Source organism: Ciconia boyciana, chromosome 2, assembly GCF_034638445.1.
Source record: "Ciconia boyciana chromosome 2, ASM3463844v1, whole genome shotgun sequence".
In the NCBI taxonomy this organism is placed as follows: Eukaryota; Metazoa; Chordata; class Aves; order Ciconiiformes; family Ciconiidae; genus Ciconia; species Ciconia boyciana.
Window position 1 is genome coordinate 106,123,035 of NC_132935.1, and position 14,923 is coordinate 106,137,957.

The 14,923-nt window shown below is 39.1% G+C and overlaps 1 protein-coding gene across 6 annotated transcripts in view; it reads right to left on the reverse strand.

Annotated features, from left to right (window-relative positions):
* Window positions 1-14,923, reverse strand: part of HECW1 (HECT, C2 and WW domain containing E3 ubiquitin protein ligase 1) — a 271,082-nt gene that overhangs the window by 51,714 nt on the left and 204,445 nt on the right. For all 6 annotated transcript variants that reach the window (XR_012041074.1, XM_072853421.1, XM_072853420.1 and 3 more), the window contains 5 exons: window positions 12,330-12,480; window positions 7,014-7,144; window positions 4,175-4,296; window positions 1,144-1,329; window positions 397-531 (listed from right to left, as the gene is read on the reverse strand). Coding sequence is in view for 5 of the 6 variants with exons in the window: in XM_072853421.1 (XP_072709522.1) it covers window positions 397-531; window positions 1,144-1,329; window positions 4,175-4,296; window positions 7,014-7,144; window positions 12,330-12,480 (725 nt within the window). In the remaining variant the exon portion in view is untranslated. The remainder of the gene's footprint in view (window positions 1-396; window positions 532-1,143; window positions 1,330-4,174; window positions 4,297-7,013; window positions 7,145-12,329; window positions 12,481-14,923) is intronic.

Below are 14,923 nucleotides of genomic sequence, written 5' to 3' on the forward strand. Positions count from 1 at the left end.
ATCTTTTCAGACCACAGTGTCACAGTGGGGAATGAAGAAACATATGAGGCTGCTGAAGTATCAGGCTATAAAAATAATGAGTTACTTGACTTTACTAAAGCAAGACTAGGATGTCAAATATGGATTCTTCTTTTAAAATCTATTTTGTCATCATTTCACTTTGGTTATTTAGCTTTACTTGTTTATTATTTTATTCTGAAAACGGTCAAAATATTAACCTTCATTACCAGCAAGCTCTGAAATAAACCCTTCAGAAAGAAAAAAATCTCTTATTTCCTTTGCAAGATAAAAATCCACAAGACAGTCTGTTTAAATGCATTTCAAAGATAAAAAGTGCTTTTAATTTCTACAGAAGATTGCCATCAAAAGTAACTGTATTGATAGTAGCACAGTTACCTCTCCAGCACTGTAGCTACGAAGTCGCTGAAGATGTTGCCTGTGAGTCAGGTGATTAGGGAGACGACCATTCTGCAGCGGGATCCTGGGATCTATGAAAGTGGTAGCACGGCTATTGTGGTCAACGAAGAAAGACTGAAACACACAAGAACAATGTTTTTTTGTAAGAAGACTGTGATGGTTTTGTGGGATCATAAAGTGAAAACCACTGGCAATTGTGTCAGAAATACCCTGTTTAGGTACACTCCATGGAAGATATCTGCAAACAACAGAACTTTCTTAGTCGAAGCTAGAACAGCTCTTGGAAAATACTTGAAGCTATGTAGGTCAAAATCTTGTGTAATGGCCATGAAGTAAACAAGACAAAAGAGAATAAAATTACTGGGGAACACTGCTTTAGCCTATTTGGTGGTTCCAGAAGCCACTCAGCAAAGCTTCACTGGAGGCAGAGACACTAAGCCATATTTTGCAGTCATGACAGATCTAAACTCTGGCTTAAACTCTTTTGTAAGTCCAATGCTGCCTTGGCTATGGTGTGATACTCCACAGAAAGTTAGAGGGTCACCACTATGCTTGGAAACATTTGTTCTTGAAGCTTTTTTCTCCTTCTAAAATAACTCTGCTTGCTGCTTATATTGTTAAAACAAAACCTTCACCAATTTTGAGTCAAGAAGGAAGGAAACTTTACTAATCATGTAGCCTGATGTGCTGTGTTAAACAAGTGATTAGTTTTGTTGGCACTCTTACCTTGCCCTGCTGGTCAGTTTTTATCTCCCAGCCACGAGGAAGCTCCAGTCGGGTATCAGCAAACATGTTGATAAAATTTACCAGGTCTCTGTTGTGCTGATAGCGCTCAAAATTACGAGCATCTCTACGGATCTTGAGAATCATATGCTTCAAGCAGGTACTGTTAGTGAAGACTCGATAGGCACTCTATGACATGGAAAACAGAAGTGATGAAAAATAACATATTTGGTTATTTCATGGGACGTATGCCCAAAGAACTGAAACAAATCCTGTTAGAGTCAAGAATAATTTCCATCTCATTGTTTTGATTTGAATGACTACTTTACGTGAACACCTAGAATTAAGAAATACAGTCTGGAAAGTGAAACATCCCACACATTATGCGCAGTTAGCTTGTGCATAAACTGCCTTTCTAATGCACTCCAAAGAGATGGTCAGCTAAAACACCATACACTCTAGATGCATGTAGTTGTGCCTATTTCATTGCTTTCATTGGTCAACAGAAACACTGCTTGTGTGACTGGATGATGCCAGAGAGACGCAAAGACAACTGTGAACTTGTATTTATGCTATAACTCAAATCAAGATGCACGTGATAGGATTCATGAACTTAAAAGGACTGCAGTGCAGATGTCTACATCTAAGCCTCCAACCTTATTTATGGTCACTTTATAGCCACAGGACAAAAACAGACACTTTCAATTGTCTATTTTTGGAGATATGAATCGTTTCCTGGAACTGAGTATTTGTTTCTGCAATGACTACAAAGCATGTCAGACGGAGTCATTTTCATGAGTCAGATGAATGCCACCCCTCAGGCAGCTAGTTGTATCTCACAACGGGCATTAAATACACCTCTCAGAAGAACGTGCCCTGATGCAGTTCTGGGTGAGTTAGTGCTGACCTGGTTGCTGAATAGGGGCCAAAGTGAACTACATTTGTTGCCACAGTGTGTTCAACGATAGAGCACCACAAAATACACTTGTGGTGACAACACTTTTCCTCATCCACAGGCTACTCTTGGGATCTTTTACTTCAGGCAAAAAGCTCCTCAAGATAGGGTAGGAAACTTTACAAAAATCTGCAACCCTTCTGAGCATTTCACTAGAGAGAAAATGAGTGCATTGGTTCTGCTGGTCATCCCAAAGGATTTAATTGCTCACTAGAGTAATAAAGGATCACTGGAGTACTTGCGTCTCTGGTGAAGTGAGCCCCAGTGTGTGCACCCTGTAATCTGTCCAGAGAATCTGACCCAACAGCTTTGAATTCTCAATTTCTGCGCACTTTTAATGCATTTTAACCACTATAATGCAATAAAACATTTACAAGTATTATCTTTATTATGTAAGGATTTATCATGGTGGTAGTGCTGAGAAGAGAATACTAGGTGCAGCACAGGGTCCCTAATTATGGCAAGGGTTGGTAAATGTTATGAAATCACAGAGATATGATCTCTGCCCTGAAGATATGACCTGGTTATAACCCAGGAAAGCTTCATGGTCACAAATTGCTAAGATCCCAGCCTACTCCATGACAGAAGTTGTATTTTGATCTAATGCGTGATCAATGACTGTCTGAGGATCTCTTAGCTGCACTAGGGAAACAAAAAATGTAATGTAGTTTTATCCCTCCATGGAAATAAAATATCTGAAAAATGAGAGCCTTTCCCTTTTAATTCTAACTGCTGGATAATATTTTCCAATCCTAACTTCATTGGCATAATTAATAGCTTGAAATTTTAATAGGGGCTTGTGGTTAAAATATTACAACCATGTTAAGCCAGAAGTTATGTGGGCCATTATTTCTGTACAAGTGGAATCTGTATGACCATTTGACAGATGTTTCAATAGATTATTCTGGCATTCATATTAGAGACAACTTTGTAAGCTCAAACTGAAGGCCTCTCTTGGCTTTTTTTATTTCAGTGAGAAATAAAATTGGGATTCAGTCTCTTGTGAGCTGTTCCTTACACCACTATGCAATCAGTTGCTCATTTTGCAAACAACTATGCCGAATGAAAATTATATTGCTCCCAGCTATAAATCATCATCTATCACCCTGTCAATGGAAGAAATTACATGCACTCCATAACCTAGTTCAGGTAATGTCAGATGAGTTAATATATCCCTTCCTCTGCAGGATTTCATGGGCAATAATCTCTGGCAGATGCTTGGAGATGGACAGCTGGGTTCAACCTGCAAAGCACCACAGCCAAAACTTGATGTCTGTAGTTAGCTAAAGACCTGTGCTGAGGCAAGTCCTGAAGTGTTTTAATTTCTTTTCCTTTCAAAAAGAAAGGTCATCCCTACCCAGAAATGGATGACTTTCCAAATATTCAGAAGTCATGTGTAGATGCCTAGCTGAACTGCATTCAAGATATGGAAAACTAGGACTGCATCTCCTTGTGAGATTTCCCTATCTGCTTCATCCTGGTTGACGTATCATTACATTTTTTCCACTCCAAACCAGGTTTGCAAGAAAACATGCAGACTTATTGCATTAATGGAAAAAAAAAGTTATTTGAATTTTGAAAATCTATTTGCATTCTTGTTTTTTTCCAAAATAGCTACACTGACTCAAGTCAGTATTTCTTTCACTGCATTATGCCCACCTGCTTTTTGGGAGTGCAAAATGCATGATTTAATAATTTTTTTCCTCTATTTCCCTGAGACTTGGTGGTATCTGAGTAAGATTTCTCAGGAACATGGCTCGAAAGGCAACAACCTCACTCCCTGCAGCAACAGACAACAGAATCAACCAAGCCGAAACCAAGGGTTCCTGCTTATTCTGGAAGGATAACATTAATGAGCTTCTCTGTACCATGGAATTCCTTGTGTGAGGCAGAATCCCAGGAAGTGTCTCCTTGGAGCAGCCTGCCTATACTGTCCTCAACATGGTCTGGTGCTCAGAAAGGACAACTGAGCCCCAAGTCATGCAATTCAAATTCACTGTGCGTTCTCCCCGAAGGCCTGGGGTGCAGCGTTTGGATTCAGAAATCAGTAGTGTGAGAGAGCAAATCATAATTACTCACATAGTTTGCATGCAGCACAGTGAAGAACTCAGGATTGGTGATGAACTTCACAGCTGGAGACTGCAGCAATAAGGTGATTTTTTGAGAATTCACAGGAGAAAGAGAACCTTCCCTCCTAATCTCTGGACAAAAAAAAAAAAGGCAACAAAATCTTATTAACTTAGTGGCAGGTGCAGTCTGTTATTTAACCTTTAATGAATGGCTGCAAAAGTGACAGTATAAAAAAGTCACCATCCTGCCCAATGCACCTACCTTCTTTGTGTTTCCAAGACAAGCGTGCTGGCAAACTGGTAGATGTTCTTATGGTTAGTGGTGCAGTGCTTACAGTAGCAGGGCAGGAGCTGGATGCTTTTCTGTACTGTATATCATAAAACTCTGTGTCATATCTACTGCTGTCTCTAAATATCAATGTGACCACAACAGTTTTTACCAGCTGATGGTTTGGTTCAATACTGTCACCCAGGTCTTGACTGGTTACCCCCACTGCTGATTTTAGAGACATCTGATTTCCCAACCCAGACTGAGGGGTTCACCAGCAGAAAGCATTTGGTAGCAAGACTGAGTTAAGGAAGCCCCCTGCTCAGCCACTCATATCCACATTGGCTCTGCGAAGTATTGCCCTTTACTTGTAATTGCATTATTTTGGCAAGTCCATGGTTTTGGGGACTTGTATGGTAAAGAAAACAAAAACAGACACAAAGGGATTATTTTTAATCTGTATCAATTCACGAAGCACAGGAGCAGAACCGAGCATTTGAGAAGGTAAACTCTGTAGAGGTGGGAACTCCTTGACCTTCTACGGCCACCAGAAAAGTGCTTCCTACCATGGAATTATGGTTTGAGTGTGCAGTTCTAGCGTTTTCAAATACAAGCCAACTTTCATGTTCAGTCCAAGGAAATTGGATGCAGACATCATCAACAGAATAAATATAGATTCACATTTTTTTCTTATCAACTATCACCTTTTTTTCTGCCTGCTAGACACATCATATTATTCTATCCACTTAAAACTGCACACTGGATCCATTGCTGGAGCTAAATTGATTTATACTGGCTTAGAATCTGGATTAATGTGCCTAAATTGTATTCCTTCTGACATTTTTCACTTAAATTAAAAGGCAAATAACAAATGTATCATACCACAGCTTTCTCTTATTCTAGCGTGCTTTACATCACCTTTGATCTTTTAATTCTTGGCATTTTATACAATATTGAGTTTTTCTCCTAAAAGCAAACCAATTATCTATAGCAGGAACCATTTCCTAATCACTTAAGACAACATATATTACACTCATTAGCTCTTCGGGGTTAAAACAAAAAAGTGAATGTTACATAATAAACTGACCTAAATACTTACTGGTAGCAATTCCTATTAAATTACTATTTTATTATGTAGGCTATGATAGTAAATGATTATACATATTACAAGCAATGACTACATTACTTACAATTTAAATACTAATAATACAATGTGTACCTCATTTCCATTTCAGCTGCTAACAGAGAGGACTGGGTTCTCCCTATAACATCCAGTATAGGTAAAAGGCTCCCATAAATTGCAATACAAAGGATTGCAAAGAAGCTTTGAATATCAAACATTAAACATTCTTGGTCAAAATTGATTTTCAAGCTAAAAACACCTAATGGATCAGGAAAACAAACAGGCAAAATTGAGTATTTTTCTAAACTTATTTAAAAAAGAAGTAAGTTCACTAGTTCTCTGTGTAATTCTTCCTATTCAACATGGAACCTTAAGAAAATCCAAGCAGACATTGTGTTGGTTCTTCCCCTTTGCCAAAGCTATTTACAGAGGGATGGCAAAAGGATGGCAAGAAGTCAGATTTATTTCCAGTAGACAACACAGAACACAACGTTAGGTGGAGATGAGAATGATCCAAAGGAAGAGAACTGGCCATTCATTTTTGTGGTGCAAGTTCTCAAACAAAGTGGATAGTTATTTTTACGTGTCCACAAGTTCTGTCGTGGGCACTAGTCTGATTGCTGGTGTTTCTTACCTGAAACAAACACTTAGGCTATGGTTTCACAAATGTTTTAGGAAAACATGAGTATGACTACCACTAAAAAGAGTAGAACAGTTCCCTGCCCATCCCATCCTGTCCTGGGTATACATTCTCCTCTTCTTCTTTGTAGTGACACTCATTCTTGTCTGGTTATCTAATGAGCCAGATGAAAGAACCAATCTGGCTGTAAACAACATTAAGTACAAGAACCAAGGTTATTTTTCAGACAGAACAGTTCTCTGCTTTGGTATGGGGTGCTGTTACATGAGTTAGTGATCAGCAGAAAGACAGCTGTGCCTCCTTCAGTGGCAGCCCACACTTAGATTAGCTCAAAACTATCACAAAACTGCAGCTTTAAAAACCCAAGTATTTCATCCTTGATGCCAGGACCACTGCAGGTGTGACCACATGGGCAAATGTGGCAGCACAGAAGCCATGCCCAGAAAGAATAAACTGCAATGCCCCAAGATGAAAATCACACTGCAGCAAAAATAAGACAGCGTTGTTTTTGCAACTACTAGGCTGAATAAAAACCAGATGCCTTTTCCATTTTAATTTCAAATAGCCCTTTACTAAAGTAAAAATGCTTTATCTGTCTTAGTAGTTGTTAAAAAAGAACTGAGGCCCTTTGTATCTAGCTTTGTACCTGTAGCTTCAGGTCTAAAACCTGCAGCTTCAAGTCTAAACCTCTTTTAATTAGCTTTTGCACCCCGGTATAATGAAGTTGTAGTCCGCTGTGGAAATGCAGATTTCCCCAGAACTGAATGCCACCAGTGAGTGGCACTGAACATGCCACTCAATAGCTTTTTTTCCCATACCTGAGCTTGGCTGGGAAGGCTCTGCCTCAGAGTCACTTCCTCCTCCAGTGGGAACTCTCTCCACCCTGTTGTTTACTACAGCATCTTCTTCAGTCCGCTCTGTTGCGATAGTTCGCTGGATATTTTGGTATCTACATACATTCAGAGAAAGGAACAACATGCTTTAGTTAACAGAATAGCTTTCTGGTGCTTTCTACCTTAACAATCAATCAGCACTGTTTTTGAATGATTCCAGTAATTCTATCTTCGGCATACGACAGAGTAAGAGCACACCCAACTCTTCTCCTTCAACTGATGCAGCTACTCATACTTGGGCCAACCATTACTCTGCAAATATGGCATTTTGCACTGGCCAACAAATAGCTACAGAGGTGCAAAGCAAGGAAGACTCAAAGGTCAAATTTAGACAGGTATTTTGGCTACAGGTTGCTACAAGGCTTCCCTTTAAAACATCTGGACATCTGGAACCTAAAACTACTGGTGGATCATGGTTCCCCCTCTCATTTAGTCTTATGGTAACATAACCAATGAAGTAAGGATCAATCCTGTGATGCTCTGAGTACCCTTCAGTCTTTCTTATTACAATATTGGATGTGCATGCTCAACCCTAAAAAGATAAAGGCTATTAAGAGTGTTCACAAAATCTTTATTACGATACTGCATGGCCAGCAGTTGGGAACACTTCCATTTTGGTAGGCAATATGGAATGTAAACTAGTAGGTAGTGTGACCTCAAATAGCTACCATCTAATTGATATGACAGCCACAGAAAAGTAGAGTAGGATATAACACATGAACTGAGTGAACGGCGTGAGGATGCAAGTGTTATGTTCATTTTTTTAAATCAGTGGGATTTGGCATTTAGCTTGGGTGGTGACTAGTTGTAGAACGAGGAAGAGGAAACAATATAAAGATAAGCAAACAACAGTGAGGAGGACGACAGAAGAAAATTCTGAATAAAAACCTGAGAATGCCTTAAAAAACTATAATGTCCTTTCCATACTAATCATGGAACTAATTGCCACATTAGTTGATGTCAATGGGACTGATCATGGTCTTAGGCATGAGCCCAATCCTAAATACTTTACCAGATCAGGAACGAAGTATATACCCGGCTGTGGGAATAGCCTACAGTTTTTTGAATTTGCACTACACAAAACCAAATCCTAGTTAACTTGTTCACTCACATAGACAGACGAATAAGCTGAGAGACCAAGATGTCTTTGGTTCTACTGGAAAGCTATGAATATGTCTTATATATTGAAAAGAAAATATATTTCATATAAAGAGAGAGAAAGAAAAGAAAAAGAAAGCATAAGGAGAAAGAGAAAGAAAGAAGCAGAAAGAAAAAGAAAGAAAGAAAATAGACTCTCAATTATTTTAATTAGCTTTTACTCTACCCCAATATTTTTAATCCTTATTTCTGGATTGCATTTCTGTATGTATATAAAACAGGATGGCTTTATTGCCTGCATTTAATCTGATCCAGCATTGTTTGTCTCTCATTTTCCTGACTTACACTCCTTTTTCTTTCCTCAGCTCAAGTTCTGGCTTACAAATTTTACTTACTTTCTCTCTCTTCATTTGTTAATGCACACTTTATTCCAAATTAGAAGTTAGTCAGGAGTTAGTTACTCAAAGTGACACGGGATCATTAAGACAAGCAGTTAGGATTTGGCTTTTACATCTCTCAACAGACATTATGTCCAGTAGCTCAGTGCAACCCAATCTTGGGCAGAAGGGCTGGAGATAATTAAGAAAAATAATTAAAGTTTTAATAGGTTTACGCTAAACTTTCACAGCACTATGTGTGCCCCCCAGTACTCAAAGTCATTTCAAGCTACATTTAGTGTATATTTTGACAGCTCAATAAACAGCATCTTTAGAAGTTTTTTTTAAAAAATTGGCGATTCTGTATTTAAGTAAGCATCCATCTTTACAAGGAAATTCTGATAGCAGGTTTCGTAACAGCATGAATTTACTGCAGTTTTAAACCCTCTGTTTTAGACCCACATTTTACTTTTTTATTCACTTGACTGCAGGCAATTGAATGAACTTTCCATTCCAGTACTGAAGGAGTTTTACAAGACCCACATGCAACAGAAAGGGAAAAAAAAAAAAAAGAAGTTCATATAATCAAGGGATATAAGCACACATATAAAAAAAACCTTGTAGCTTCAATTTAATTAGATGGTAGAAAATCCCTATTGGCAAACCTTAAAGAGTAACACTAGCCATATGCCAACAAAAGGCTACACTTTTCTTTTGGGTCTCAATACTATAAAATAATCTTATATAAATACCAGAAAATGCCAAAGTAATTGGAGAAAACATTGAAAGTGCAAAAGTTATGGGAATGCCTCTGGAAATTTCAGTCTACTTTCGAAGTGATTTGTCAAAGAAATGGAGGTTTAGAAATACCACACTGTGGCTGTCTTAACTCTTATGGTTATAATTTCTTATGTTACTTATTACCTTTTAAATTAGTGCAAAGACAAGTCTAGATATACATACACTGCAAAGTATCTTTCCAACAGAGCTTGAGCAACAAGGGCTTTTATCTGCTTTGCTAACAAGTAAGCAAGTCAGGTAGTGCTGTAGAAAATGAGCAAGAGTCTTTAAAATGAGAAGTATGGATGTCTCGGGAGTTTGCCCAACACCTGGATTGCACTTTTGCATTTCCTGTATCCTCAGGTGGCTAGTACAGTTAATGGGAAGCTTGGAGCACAGAAGGAAAGCAGGACTAGGCTCAATCACAACTATGGGATTTTTTTCAAGCTGAATTTCCAAAACTTTGTGGTTTTGGGTGGGCTGGAAATACCAAGCTTCCTTGTAATATTTTGGTCTTTCCATTCCCTTCCACAAACGAAACCAGGAAGCTGAGAAGTGAGTAGATTGGTTTAAAAAGAAAAGTTGCCAAGTTTTTTCAAACTGCTAAGTGATTTTTGAGTCCAAATTTTGTTTGAGGTTAGAGCAAAAGTTCAGGCTGCTGCTAATTCTATCAGCAAGGTCTATGTTTGCTGTTGCCTCACCTAAAATGGTTCTCAGGTGTGTTTGCTGAAGAACATTTCAAATAATGAAATTTGAAATACAACAAAATAGTATTTCTAAAATGAGTGCTTAAAACAAAGCCCGATCCTCCACAGTGCTGATAATAACCATTTATGAAAAGTAGTTTTCCTCACATTCCTGAAATCTGGAGACATGAAATATTTGAAATTAGCTTTAGGGCAACAATAATGTTAAAAATTATAACAGCCAGCTTGAAAATACAGAAATGACTTGCCACTGGACAAATGCTCAGAGATTCAGTATGAATCTCTTTTACTAGAATCTTAGGAAATGTTCTCAAACTTGGGAACAGTAGGAGACCTCCGTATTTAACTTCTCAAATCAATAGAGATCTTTGCCAGGGAGCAGAGAATCACCTGCTTTTTTCCTCTGTCCCAAGAAGCCATGACAGTTCATGTTTAATAAGTTGCAAAGTGCTTAGTCTCCAATGGGACTTGAGTAAGGAGAGATATGCCACTGCTGAAAACCCTCTATACTTCTCGCTTTGTAATTGGATATGCGAATACTAAAAATAGAGAGATTCAAAGAATGTCAGTCCTATTAACTGTCAATTCCCAACCCAAACCAGTGATAAGTCATAACCAAGAAAGCCAGGCAGCCTACATGAAAACATGGAATAATAAAGTTTGAAGAAGGAGGTCACAAAGACAATGCCTACCCTTCAGTTTCTGCTGAGATAGCTGGTTTAATGATTAACTTGCGTTAACTAACAGAATGGTAAATTCCTATGCATACTCTCACAAGCGCTTACTCCTTTCCAGGTTGTGCTGCACTTACATGAGTTCAACCTCAAAAAAAAAAAAAAAAAAAGCTGATGTATGTCCACAACAGAGCTTTCTGCTTTCTGTGGCAGATAACTTGCTTAAGTGGCAGCCAAATAGTCTGAGCTTTGACATAGCCCAAATGCCTCTTAAAGACAAATACTAAATGGCAGAGAAGTCATGTAGATCCCTTGAAAGAATCTACATTAAACATTCACTTTCTCTAGTTTTTTTTAATATTAACATGGTAGCTTGACACATTCTGAGGAAAGCTATAATGAAAACAAATACTGAGCAGGTTCTTTCACCTCTGCAAGACATAACGTATACTATGAAATGCCATCCAAAATAATTAATTTTGGTGAAAAAAAGGAGAAATTCTTCAAGAGTGTGTTGATGGTGTCAACTTACATCGCAAAACAACCACTTTAAGAAGGCTGGTTTGCTCTCCACAAGTTACATTAACTTTCTAGTCGCTGCCATTCAGGGCGCAGTTCTCTTTACATGCAGTAACTCCCAAACTATTCTGCACTCTGAAAAGAGTACTTTGAAACTCTGCATCCTTCTCCGAGCTGCAGATCTTTTTCTTAGCACAGAAAAAAAGACCAAAAAACTTTTGTGGCATTTTGCAGGCTATGATTAGAATATAATTTCAGTTTTCCTTGTCTTTTTCTAGAAACCATATCATTGTAGTAAGCAGAGAATAAAAAAAAACCCTTTTCTGAAGTAAAAAGGGAGGATTTTTGACCAACTGTTTATTTTTTTCTCTTTCCTCTTAAATTCAGTCTGAAAGGCAAGCATGAGAAGGAAATGATACACAAATCTATGCGTGGACTAGACAAACAAAGAGAAAATGTGCACCATGTTAAGAGATATCTCAGCCAGCTCAGAATGAACTGACAGATTTACAGGGCCCAATGCAACACTAAGCAGATCTGTCTACGTCTAGAAACGTGTACAGTCCTATTAGAGCAGTGCTCTGCCCTGGAAAAGGAGACAGACCTTTCAACAAGCCTAATTAGCTAGAGTAGAAATGCCACACTGATATGGCAACACTATTTCAATAACAGTCAGCTCAGACACCTCTGCAGCATAGCACTAGATGCCAACCCATCGATACCACTCTTACAGTTAAACAGCAAAAGTGACTCCAACTTTTGGAAGAACACTCCCTTCTCTTCTGGGAGTCATTTCAAAGAAGTTTTCCAAAAGCCTCTTCTTGCTGTTTGAAACGTTTTGCAACATCTTTCACTCAACAGCGCTTCTCGTGGGCAAGTTTGGGTACCAGACACCCACAGCACACACACCTGCAGGCTGAAAGACATCAGCAGCAGGGACAGGAACATGTACATTGGACTTGGGTGAGGAGGAAAGACAAATCCTTAGGGAGCCAATGTGATGCACTGGGGAAGGAAGGAAGCCACTGGGGCAGCGTGGAAAAAAGGGAGCGCAGATCTCAAGGGAATATAGGTGCAAGTGCTCACCGCCGGTTCAGCTGCTCCATTTGCTGGATGGAGCCAGACCTGTGGATCCCATCTGGCGTTGCTGCGGCTGTGGGGCGCTGCCACGTAGTGGTTCGGTTGACATGATCAACGTAGAATACCCTCCCGTGGCTGTCTATCCGAGCTTCCCAATCTAAGGTTAGAAAAAAAGGAAGGGGTGATGCTGTCAGTGTGATGCCTTCCAGAAAACCTAAATGCGGGAGATAAATATACATACACGTACATATACACAGACAGGGTATATACACACGAGAGATACTATATATATAGTCTACATGCATGCAATATATATTATGTTTATATATTAAAAGTATACATTCAAATGTGTACATATACTATGTGCTTGTCTATATATATATGTATATGCAGTATATGCAAATACATAAACATTTCACACACAGCACATAGGTAGCCTATGGAATTCACTACCATAGACTATGAAAAACAAGTGACATAGTGGCTAAATTTTTTAAAGGGCTGGGTAATTTTACAATTAGTAATACTAATTGGCTGGATTCATTGCATATCGGGGTAGCCACATAGAACCAACCCTTAGAAGAAAAGGATTACATCTGAAATAATACGGCAAATCCCATGTTTTCTTTTTTGTTATGTTTCAGAACAAACGTGTAATTTCTCTCTTTTTTATAAAGTGGCTTCAAAGGATACCATACAGCAATTAAAGGCTCCCCTGAAAACTGATCACAGCCTGGTTGGACATATCCTTAGAAATCTCTGTAAACAGATGAGTATCAGAAATCTATTGCTCTGATGAATGCCAACTAGATTGAAAGTTTGCAGCATAATATTGAGCCTTCCATCACTATTGTTTCCTACTAATGTTTAAGTTGTCCCATGACTGAAAACTAAAAGTTATTTGGTATATGATGGCTTGCGGAAAATGGTAATGTTGATAAAAAAACTGTTTGGAACAGGAGAAATTCAGAAGTGAGTTAGGTAGCAAAGCCACATATCAAATTGGTTGGAATGTATGGAGTAGTGATATAAATTAGACTTGCTAGCTTCATATTTCTACATGATCCATCAGCTGATGACATATCTATGTAAATATATGCACATACTTTCTACATGTGTTTATAAACAAACCTCACTCACATTCACACACAAATCCACATATGGTGATTACCTTTGGGGGCAAACACTTCCTCTTATGCCCATACTCTTACTACGATATCCTCCTCCCTGATGAGCCCATTCCTTCTTCTATGGTTTTCTACGATCAAATTCAGATCAGCTGGATTTCCTACTTTATGTATTTTGTCTCCTGCTCTCTAAGCATAGGACTGAAGTTGTACCTCTTCCTGCTGTGTCTGGAAACCTATCCTTCATGACCAGTTCCCATCCCCTGAATGCTAGCCCTGGGTAAATTCAGTTCCCATACCTGGGCTGGTCCCACCCAAGTGTAGGCTGTCTTAAGTCTATGGCTGGCTGCCGCTGACACGTTAATCCCACAAACCTTAAAAGACGGGCACTGGGAGTCCTTGGAGGAATTTTCTGTTAGACTCCAAAACAACAAGAGCCATATGCACATGCATTATTTCTTTCAAAGCTGACTGTAAGTAGTTATAGACGTGTCCTTATATAGTAGTTATAGTAGTAGACGTGTCCTCTAAGTAGTTATAGATGTGTCCTCAGTTCTTATAGATGCGAAACCTATAGTCACACCACAGGTACACACACAGTGTCTCTCACTGTGAAAAACGCTATATAATTTTAAGGAGAGGACTCTCTCTTCCTCCCACCAGGTAAAGTTTCCCAAGGTTGTTGTAGCTGTTTCAAGAACAAGATCACAGCTTTGTGAAAACAATGTCTAAAACATAAGACAGTGAAAACCAGCACATCAAGTACAGCAGATGCACATGGAAGGAAATCAGACTGACACATAAGGCAGGCCGAAGGCCAGAGCCTTGCTGAGCACACTGCCACTGGTGGCAGGTGTACCACCGTTGGTGGGGAATGGTCCTTCTGGAGCTATGCATTATCTGCAACATCATCAAGGAAATAATCTTGGCCAGATCAAAGGTGACATGAGGTACCTTAACATCATGAAGATCTTTGTTTTCCTTGCTGTTGTCTGGCAAAGGACAAATCCTAGCCCTCACCCCACACTACTGTAGTATACATATAACAAGCTGAGAATAATAAAGGTCAATGGATAATTGGAAGCTCGTAGGCAATGCTGTAGATCCACTCTAGACAGCCTATAGAAGACACCAACTGGTCATATTGGCCTGAAGCCTGCTGATGGACACTTAGTAAAAATAATACTACCCAATTACACAGTCAGACAAGGCCTTCTCATAATCCAGCCCTGCCCACTACTGGCTCTAGAGGCTATGTTACAGTGTCTCTCTAATTAAATGCAACTCAGAGTTCCTAAGCTCCTAAGCATAATACTTGGAAATCTAGGAGCAACGAAACTTGTCCAGAGCTTGGAGGTCACAGTGAAAACATCAGGTCAGGATCATGCAGACTGGATTACAATTTCAGGAAGGCTGTCTCTGTTGGATATATCAGACATCCAGCAGCAGTATGTACAGACAAGAACTACACCT